Source organism: Astatotilapia calliptera, chromosome 12 (genome assembly GCF_900246225.1).
Source record: "Astatotilapia calliptera chromosome 12, fAstCal1.2, whole genome shotgun sequence".
Lineage (NCBI taxonomy): Eukaryota > Metazoa > Chordata > Actinopteri > Cichliformes > Cichlidae > Astatotilapia > Astatotilapia calliptera.
In genome coordinates this window covers 26,348,166-26,358,883 of record NC_039313.1, presented here as the reverse complement: position 1 = coordinate 26,358,883, position 10,718 = coordinate 26,348,166, and the positions used below count along the sequence as shown (strand labels likewise).

At 42.4% G+C, this 10,718-nt stretch overlaps 1 protein-coding gene across 1 annotated transcript; it reads left to right on the top strand.

Moving 5' to 3' along the window:
• The first annotated feature begins 1,049 nt into the window (after positions 1-1,049).
• Positions 1,050-9,348, top strand: rflna (refilin A). Its single transcript, XM_026187960.1, has 4 exons — positions 1,050-1,442; positions 1,553-1,896; positions 5,992-6,101; positions 6,205-9,348. The coding sequence occupies exons 2-4, from the start codon at positions 1,678-1,680 to the stop codon at positions 6,536-6,538; spliced, it is 663 nt and encodes a 220-aa protein (XP_026043745.1). The 5' UTR covers positions 1,050-1,442; positions 1,553-1,677; the 3' UTR covers positions 6,539-9,348.
• The last annotated feature ends 1,370 nt before the right edge of the window (positions 9,349-10,718 follow it).

The following is a 10,718-nucleotide window of genomic DNA, read 5'->3' as shown; positions in this document are numbered from 1 at the left end:
AAGTTTCAACCTGATGAATCACAGCAGTAACACAAAAAATGGATAACACCCAGTATACTAACATTGCTAACAGCAAACTAAACTACAGTGCTGACTGCTCAGTGCACAGACAGGACTTACACCAGTTACTCTTTATGTATGAATGGCTACTGGGCCCTGCAGAGGCCTGTGACAAAATAAGCTGGCAATGGTGCAGATGATGAAGGAGAATTTCTAAACGCATTTTTATTTAACTTCAGTCATAAATCAATGAGTGATTTATTGATTTGCAAAATATGAGTAGCATGTATTAATTGTAAATGACCAATTCACAAGTACATATTATCCAAATACAACTTAATCTCCAAAAAATGATCTAAAATAGTGTTGAAATTTTATATATTTATTCGTTTCTAATGACACTTTTGAACTTTTTTCATGACATGAATGCCCAGAGACAGGAAGCGAGGCCTCGTGGGGAAATGAATGGGAAAGAATTTACTGTCAGAAATTCTTCCATTTTATTCTTATGCTTACATTTTTTTCACTCTCTCTTTGGTTAGGGTGAGGCAACAAAACTATTTGGGTGAGGTCTCCAAAAAATACAAACATGCTTCCAACCGAAACAGTCCTGCTGAATATCCATGCATCCTCATAGACGCACAAAATCGCATTTTGTGACTACTACATGAATTGCCACGAAACGGTGCTAATAATTAATAAAAGGGTTGCTTTGCTGAAGTCGTATATCATTAACTTACAATTAATTATTAGTTATAACCAAGTGCAAACGCTGAACAAGTGCCAGAACAATTTGCTTATTATACTTATTTGTTTTTAATTTTTTCTTCTTCGCCAACATTATAAAACGACTCCATCACAGCATCTGTTCTCGTTACTAGCGGATGATTAATTACTTGTCCCTACCTACTAATTATAATATATCTAAGCAGATCGGCGACTGCAGCAGTCAGGAAATTAGATAATTTGCTTAAATGCGCGTCAGCAGGTTCGCAAAACACACCAGCCAAAGTGTACGGGAGGAGCAGGGAGGATGTGCTCGCCCCTGTCGGTTGTACATGGAAGTGATCCAGATCATGAGGGCTGGACTAGATCCAGGTACGAAGGGGGGGCCGAAAAAAGCCTGGCAGGATCATTAAGAGGGAGCTCTCCAGTGAAGAGCGCGCACACACAGGGCGCACACATACTGGAACACACGGTCAGAGCAGAGGAGCTCTCATGCAGCTCGGTGCCAGACGCGCTGTCGACTCTTTGTTTTTTTGCGCGAGTTTTACTACATAGTTTTTTTTTGTTTGTTTATTTGGTTGGTTTTTTTTAAATTATAAATCACATAATATTTCACGTTGGAGCTGAGTCCGTGGCTACCGTGTGTTTGTTTCGGACTTCTTCGCGCATATTTGGAATATCTTTCCGGATTAAAGTGGATACTTGACACCGAGCAGGTACAGTAAAGTTTGAAGCTGAGCTGATATCAATCTGAGGGTTTTGTCCAAAGCCTGTGGCCAGTGGTTAAATGTCATTCCCTGATTTTTTTTCTTTTCCTCACTTGCAGAAGTCTTCTTGAGAGAGTTCGCACAGGATTGTTTCTGCTCGACTCAGGAGCGCTTCAAGGAAAGAAAAAAGTATTGTGAGTGCGACTGGGCTTCCTTTTTTTTAAATAACTGAGCCGTCCCAGAAATGGTGGGGCACCTACATTTACAAGCGATGGATGACAGCCTCAAAGGAAAGAACCGGGAAGGTCTGCTCGACAGTCCAGATTCGGGTTTGCCCCCCAGTCCAAGTCCGCCCTTCTGCTCGCTTTCTCCGGCTCTGATCGAGTCGCGCTCGGGCAGCTGCACGACGCCCGTCGAAAGCCATCATGGATATTATAAGAAGGAAAGCAGAGAAGGGAAACTGGTAAGAAACAAACTGTTGCACTTTATTGTTTTAATACCGCCGTGTGAGCGGAGAGCGGACACTTATTCCTGCTCTTTGTGCCCAATTTTGCACTCAGATGCTTCAGTGACACAATGAATTAAAGGACAAAGGAGTTCATCTTCAGTAATGACGCTGAAGGAAGAGAAACTGAAAACCTGAAAGTCATTTTAGCTTTTGGCCAGGAACAGATTTCACATCAGTCCCCCTCACACAACATCTGGAAGCTCTCTCTCGCTTTCTCTATGAGTGCGTGTGTGTGTTTCTGGAATTCAGTTGCAAACTTATGAATTTGCACTCTTGCTACTGGGCCCTCCACAATACAGTAAAACGTTTTTATTTTTTCAGCCTCGTGCATCAGCTGGGCCCTGAGTCTAACCCTGTTACGAAATTAGGGCCCAGGGACTCCCAGGGGTCCTTTCCAGAATTCACTCAGAACGATGACACTTATTAACACTGTTACTTCATCAGCATGAATGAAGGTGGCAGGCTGAGCAAATCAGTAAATAGTCAAATGTGATCAAAATAATAATGGTATTTGAGGATTTGCATATGAAAAACCTTGGATCAGGCTTTTACTCAGAGTCTGCTGTTGCTACAGGATCGCGACTGTGAACTTGTAGACAGAAAACCAGACTTTTAATCCTGTAAATTAACCGTCAGCAGCAGGTCAGTGCCCTCTTTTTGAAACCTGCTGGTTCAAATTAGTTGATTTTTAGGGCAGTACTTCAACCTGTTTTGCTTGTTATCCTAAAGCTATGTGCAGTATTAGCCTTCACAGTCTGTCATGTTGCATTCTCATGGGGGGTGGGGGATTTAGAAAAGTCAGTAGCACAAATATGTACAGACAGTCCCCTACAGGTGCAAAACTATCCATTTCAAACACTCATTTATTTGGCTATTTTACTCTGACTTTGATCTCTTGCTTAATATTAATATTTTTGTCCATATCTTGCTAGTCCTGCTCAATCTCTGAACACTCACAAGCCCAGCTCCTTAAAAAGAATAGAATTAGAAGCATCAAAATGAAGTTGCAGGGTATCCAAGAACCTCAAAAATCACCAAAAAGATCACTGAAGTCTAAAAAAAAACATCTGGACATCTGGAAGCCAGCATCTTTCTGCATTAAATGCTGTTCACAATGAGTTTAAATGTGGAAGTAATAAAAACTCTGTCTTTATATAGCCTTTTTGATCTTTGCTGTTTCTTGTCTTATCTGAAAATCCTAAATAGCTTCCTGCCTATATGATAAACAAATGTGCAAAATGAGTCAGACATTGCAGTTTAAGGCAATACTTTGTTTTTTGTTTTGTTTTTTTGCTGGGTAAGCAACATAACATGAGACATTGTCTCTTCTTTCAAGGCAAACACTTTTCATTGGCACGTCCTGCAGTGAATCACATGACGAGACTGATTTGATTGAAAATCATTTCCAGGTCACTCCCAGTTCCAAAAGTCTTAAGAACATGTCTGCACAGGCTGAGGTGGCTTTTAAAGTGTTTCAAAAGAGGCCTCAGAAATGGAGCGCTGCATCCTGGGAGGTGCACGAAACTGGTGTGTGCTGGGACGTGAAGCAAAAAAAAACGATCATCTAATCCTCTGGAGGTTTGGATTAGAGTGACTCCTCCGCTTTGTGGTTTTTCCCTCTTCTTTTTCTTTTTTTAAAGAAAGGAGCTGCTCCCGCTTCTGTATGTGGGCCTGTTTGAATTAAAAGAGTCAAATATTTCTATCTAAAAAACAGTTTCTCCAAGTTTACTGAGTATAAATCTGCTGGCAGGATGAAAGGAGGTGTAACTATGCGCCGAATTTTGTTTGTTTGTTGTCTTTTTACTCCTTCCAAATCTATTTCTGTGTTGTTTTTGTATGCTACCTAAGAATAATCCTCTGGCAGGGGGGGCTCGCTAAAGCGACCTCAGGCCATTGCACAAGTGTTTGATGACCTCTCACTTCTCAAATTAAACACAGATAAATGCTCAGCCAGCTTCGTCCGTTTTCAAACGTGGTTCAAATTCATGCAGATGCAGGATAATTATTCCTATATCTGCATCTTTTTATGTGTGAAGAGATTTACAGGAGCGACAGGATGCATGAAAAGCACATGCGTGGTCGTGTAATCGCGTGTATTTCAGAGGCTGTGGACGTGTCCAGCTCAAGGAGGTGGCTCCAGCTGCTGGTGGATTAGACAGGAAGGAGACAGATGACTTTTTCTTACATTTGGCTTGCTGTGGGACACTGATGAGCCTGGCTCTGCCTCTAATGCCTCTACTGCTGTGCAATTCAGCAAATTTTGGTATCGATCAGATAGCAAGTGAATACAGGGTCAGTGTCGATACTAATACCAATACTTCAAATCTATAAAGGTAGCTTATGTAAAGGAGAGCAGCGTGTCATGATTTTAGGACAATGCAGTTATTTACGTTTCATAATAATTAGTTTAGACAACATGCATTTTGAAACTGGATGTTTTTGGAGACTACTCGGCTGTCAGCTCTCCAGCTGTCCGTGTCTGTGTCTGCAGCCAAGTAGAATCTGGGCTTCAGAAAGTAGAAACAAAGTATCGATCCTACCGGGCTAGTATCAGTCCGATACCAATACCAGCACTGGTATCAATACTATTGATATTTGGATAACATCCACACAAACACAGACTTTGCTGCAACAAACAGCCTACAGTTGGAAGTCTGTGTTTGGGTTGGCGTTTCTCTCCATAGCTCGGCATTGTGTGGGTTACTCAGTTGCACACTATTTCTTCTTACGTGGATATGTGCTTCCAGTGGGGTGGTGGTGGTGGGGGTGCTGTGCTGTGTGTACATGCTCGGGGATACGGCGCCTGGAGGAGGCCTCCCCTCCATTCACAACTGTTTGCTTTGCAGACCTTGCCAGAGCGCACCGTCTGCGGCGAAATACCTGGAATGCTCTCCACGCTGGAGCAGCGGTGGAAAGACAATCAGACCCTCGCGCGCTGTTTCCAAGTCACAGAGCAGAAAAACGAACCAGGCTGAGGTTCGGCTTTTTGTTCGCTGCTGCGTGGCAGCTGTTGAAGCGCGGCGCCGTCGTACAGACAGCCCCGCGCGGCAATGATGGTAGGCTGTAGGTAAGACGAGCTTCTCGCGGTGATCTGCAGCGCCCTTGGCCTTCTCTTGCTCGTCCCCTGTAGCGGCATGTGCAGTCCAAACCGCAGCATGTGACAGCTTCTCCTGTGTAATGTGAGAGGGAGCAGAGCTGCGGTTGTGGAGTGGTTTGATTCAGACGGGGTTAGAGTTTTAATCGCACGTGTACAGAAAAGGGTTCGTTGCATTGTTGCTGTACCAGCTTTTGTGTCCACTGAAGGCTCCAGAGGGGGCCAGTCTTGTAGGTCAGAGGTCAAGTCACAATCAGAGCTTCAACAGACAAATTATACAACAAAACCAAATAATGGGGGTGTGCTTAAAACAATACTTCAAATTTGTATTGCGTGATATTTGGAAGAGAAGTGTTGTAATCCACATGTCATAACAACGTGAACAACCCTGTGTAGTAACATATAGCCAATAAACTGTACAGGTATTGATTGGAGCGTTTTTGACTTCAGTAAGAAGTCAGCTTTAGCTTCAGGAGGATATGGGGACAAATTTGTTAATGGATTAAAAGAAAATGTCTTCAATCAACATAATTAATGCATGTGAGGTAGTGCAGCTAACCTTTTGTAATCTAAACTCATTTTTTAAAAAGCACATTGAGTAACACGCTGCATCTCTACCAGCAGTGGTGTGGGTGTGTTAACCTCCTTAGAGCTGGGATGTTGGAACATAAGGGCAGGAAAAGGAGGGCTACGTTTTTGAACTTTTAAATGTATTTTAACACGTTTTACAGCTTTTCCTGTTGATAAAGACAGGCTGGAGAGTGAAAGTGTTGTTGTCGTCTTTCTGGTCTAATTGTTGTAGTACTGGCCTGTACCTTTTAAAAGGAGAGTTGTTGCGAGGTTGAGAAGAAACAGGGTGGGGACTCCAGTGATTTGAACTGGCTCTTTTGGGATTTCTTATCTGGGATGATTGTTTGCTTATATGTGAGATTGTAACCTGTGTTTTCTCTGCACAGCTGCCCTACCTGCTGCTGAACTCCACGGGAACCGACCCCAAGACTCGCATGCACCCCGTGTTCTTTGGAGAAAGCATCGAGGTCAACCCCAAACCAGAGAAGGAAATCAAGTAAGGGCGCATGTAAAGATGTGGCACTGTTTTTGCATCCTCTTTCATCTCTTTATTGATCCACTTCACGTGAGTTTCTTAACAGCCACTTTGTCGTTTTCAGGTGTAACTCTGAGGTCAAGTACGACTCCGACAAGCACTACCGCGACCGGGTGTTTTGCACCCCCGTTCCCACGGCTACGTCCTTCAGCGAGACGGTGGTGGCGGTGCGGAACTGCACCTGGAGGAGCTACAAAACCCAGGTGTACCTGGAGCCCCGGCAGAGGCCCGTCAGCTACCAGAGCACCACCATAATCTACCCAAAACATGCCAAGAACACTTACCGCACCACGCTCAACTACAACGCCACAGGCTCCCGCCGTTGGTATGTCTCCACAGTGAAACTGGAGTCAAGTGAGGATACTAGTCCCTGCATCATCTACACAGAGGACCTGTAGGGTCTGGACTGCATCAGCCTGCACAGGAACAAAAGCTATTTGGTGATTGTCCTGGTTCTTTTCTCTTTTTTTCTTCTTTTTTTATTTCAAGGACAAAAAAACTCACAAAGGCCCACACTGAGAGGGAAATACTTCAAGCAATATCTGGACTCCATGAAAACCCTGCTCTGTTCACCTTTACTGGCCATGGAAGAAACTGCAGTGGCATTTAATAACCTGATTATATTTAGATTTTCTACTGTTGCAGTCTCTAAAAGGAAGGGCGCTGGGTTTCTGGCAGCTCAAAGCTGCGCTTCGGTGGTTAATGTCTTATTTAATTACAACGCTGACAAGTGGCCTTCGCACTACTTCGGGTTCCTTTGCAACCTCAGTGATGGCAATGATCAGAATGTAGATATCTGTGTATATAGAGAAAAATCAAGAATGACTCGTGTTTTGGATTTCAGCCGAGCCTTTGAAAAATCAGTCACACACAATGTAAAGCTTTCTAAATAATGGCTTTATTGCACTTGTTTTCTATATATCACAGTTCTCTCCAAGGGCTTTTGGCACAGCACGGGGGAATTTCAGGACTGCGTATGAAAATTTGGACCAAAGAGCATTTTGAGTGAGACTGCACACTGAGGCAGCGCACTCGCTTATCATTGGACACTTTCAATTCAAGCTTGTGCAGTTTGATCGAGAGAGCTAAGGCTTTTATCAAAACAACACAGTTAGAGAGGATATATGAGGAGACATGGGATCTCCGTAAAAACTCTCTGTAGCATTATATTTAACTGTGTCGGACCACGACAGCTGTTCATATAAAACAAACGCGCTGGTGAGTGCAGTCAACGATGCAGTTTTGGTGACTGGTCCTTGTTTGCTCTCTAGGAGGTGCTGAAGGGCTGCAAAACAAAAATGAATAAATAAATTAGCAATAAATTAAGAGTTTAATGCTTAAAAAGTGAATTAAAGTGTGGGTAAAGGACCACATCATCTGTAGTTCCAGTATAACTGAGATCAGGACCTTCAACAGTAATTCCCTTTTTTCCCCTGTCTTTTTCAAACAGTTCACTTTTAACAATCAGATTGAAGTATGTAACACTCCCTCGTCATAATTCTCAGTACAGAACAAACTGTACAGTGGCGCTCACTCATCTGCTTCTCTGTTAGGCCTACAAAACAAGAAGCTTTTCCAAATTCACTCTGTGCAGTGATCTTACATCTGTTTTAACTGTTCCTCGTGTTATTGCCAACACTGCTCCACATTCAGTGGCAGCGGACACTATGAAAGACAACTCGTTAAGTGATTTCATTTAAAGATTGAGGAATACCTTAGCGAGTAAAACCGTCCATACTTTTAAGTGATAATAAGAATAATAATCGATTTAATCTCTGATGTCGAATCACAACTTGTAGCATACCTTCCAAAAAGCCAGTCTTACACAACAAGCTAAACTAGAGTCCTGCCAATACTGTCAGCTGATATTAGCAGACTTATCTGTGATAAACACATTTGAAAAGCAAGGAAGAAACGGGAGAAACGCTCTTAAGTTGAACTCATGTTGTGGTTGTTGTTGCACAGTTTGTCCACCAGAGGGCAAACTATGTCTGCAGCTTTCCTCCAGGCAGGGCACTGGATCAAACTCCACAACCAGCTGATGTGAGCAGTCAGCAGACAAGTAAATAAATAACTACACAGGAAAAATGTGAAAAGTTGGGGGGGAAAGGAAATCTGCGAATTTTGAGAAAGTTCTGTGTCTGAGAAGAAAAAAAATATTGGCCGATAAATCGGGATATCTGATATTTAAATCACCCGATACTGGTATCAGTCTTAAAAATCCGGTATCAGTCGGGCTCTAAGCTAAAGTAACATTTAATTAAGAAAACAGAGCACTGTTTCTGTTTATCAGATATTTAGTAAAAACTAGCCTGTGAAATCAAACCTCTGTCACCGATGTGCAGACTTTATTTAATAAAATCTAATTAACTAGGCGAGTCTAGAATAAACTGAGCATTTCCTTTTTTCAGATCCATGGTAGCACAAAAACTCACAAAAGTGAAGCAGTGAACCCACGCCACATTTCTCCATTGAGGGTTTCATCTATTTCTTTATGTGTGTCTAATATAAATATATGTACATGTTTTAATTATTGAACATGGCAAATATTGAAACTTCAGACTTTACCTCAAATTTTCTTAGGTATCAATTTTAAGTCATTGCCAGTGTGTGTTGTTGATTGTCAGTTTAGGTTTTCTTGTATTTTCACAGTTTGAAATAGCCTCCGGGTTAAGTGTCAAACGGAAAAGTAAGGCGTGCACGAAGCCGAGGCAGTGCATCAGTACTGTAAGATGGGGGTATTTTTAGAGAGGAAGAAACAAATATAAAGGGCGAGAAGAGACGAGACAAGCAGATCTGCTCTTTTCAAAGTAAAAAAATAGAGAGCGGCTGAGGAAATTGTTCAGGAGACGGTTTTTTTTCTACAAAACAAAGCTCCTCGGGAAGATGTTACGAGTTTTGCAACGTGCAGATGGTGCGAGAAATGTCAGAGACAGCCTGTGAAATGTCAGAGGATAATGAGAGACAGTCGACCAGTGTCGAGTGTAATACTTTGGTGGCTTTATGTGAGATCCTTTGTGTGTTTTCTAACACTTGATTTTTGTTACTGTAAAATATTTTCCTGTTGTATATGTGGTATCGAGGCACTTCGCAATTCTCTTTCTATTTTTGTACGCCAATCATTGTTGTTATTCTGATCGAAGAAAGTAATTTAAAACAAAAGATGATTATCCTGATGGAATAAAAGACAAGCAGTTCCCAAACCTTACTTCTGTTGTTTTTGTTGCTCGTCTGTGATCACGGGAAACAGAAACAGGTGTTTCTATTTGACAGACTGTACCCCATTAAAATAGAGTCGAGGCCTGTCCATCAGGCAGAGTGTAATGTTAATGTTTTTAAAGCGTTGTCCAAGAGCAGAGGCTGTAAATCAAGGTGGCGATCGTTCCGCATGTTCATCCTCGGCTGGTTTTAAATATCAGACTGCAGCAAAAATAACATAAGCTGCTGCTGGCAGTGTTGGTGCGGGTTTTTGGATGGAGTCTGCTGCAGCCCACATCATCATTCGGCGCCTCATCCGTCTCTCCCGTGGCGAGGCAGCAAACGGGGCCTGACCGCACTTTCACATTTAGGACCTCATCTATAAAAAGCTTTTTCTTTTAGTGTGTTAATCCAAACTGTACATTTATTATTTTTAAACAAACCACCAAAAGGGAAGGCTCACCCCAAAATTAATGTTAGAATACAGTTTTTCCTCTATTTGTTTCTAGCAGGGTTTTAATAGTTTTGCAATTTTCATTAGTTTTTATTTTTATTTAGTTTTGACTTCAGATTTTCAATTTTATATCAGTTTTAATTACCGTAAATGTCGGGCTATAAGCCGCTACTTTTTGCACAAGCTTTGAACCCTGCGGCTTTTAGTCAGGTGCGGCTTTTCTATGGATTGTCCGTGATTTTTGTCATATCGTAAGACGATTTGTTTTGTGTGTTCCGCTGTTGTACGGCACTACGTTGCCTGGCGGAAGGATCGGGGTTCAAGAGTGGTATGTTAGTCACATGTCCGTCCGCCAGGCAACGTAGTGCCGTACGAAGTAGCGCGAAAAACAAACTTCAAAGTAGCGCTACGCATTCAGCGGGAGGGGTGGATGATGAGCGGCGATAAACTTGCAAGTTATGCCCAAAAAGCAAGTTATGCCCAACTCCACCGGTGGATTCTGACAGCGTGGAAAAGTGTGAAAACATCCACGATCACCAACGGATTTTGAAGGGCTGGACTGCTGCATGATGGAGAGGAGGACACCGCCACGGCCCTTCTGAGGGTGTTCGACTCTGACACTGACAATGAGGATTTCTTTGGTTTTGAAAGTGACAACGAAGGAGAGAAGAAGAGTGGATGACGAAGCCATCCTGAGCCTGTTTGTATCCGACACTGGAGAAGAGGACTTTGGTGGTTTTAGTGCGCAGGAAGAAGAGAAAGATGGTGGTGAATGACTGACTTTTCTTCTTGTTAAAGCTGTGTCACTGCACCTGAGCCTAAAAGGTAGGCTGAATCTATTTTTCTGGTGTGCTGTAGGTTACTGTTATGTACTACATGTGCAAATATGTACCCATAACTTGTTTTTCAAAATATTAATAAAAGTG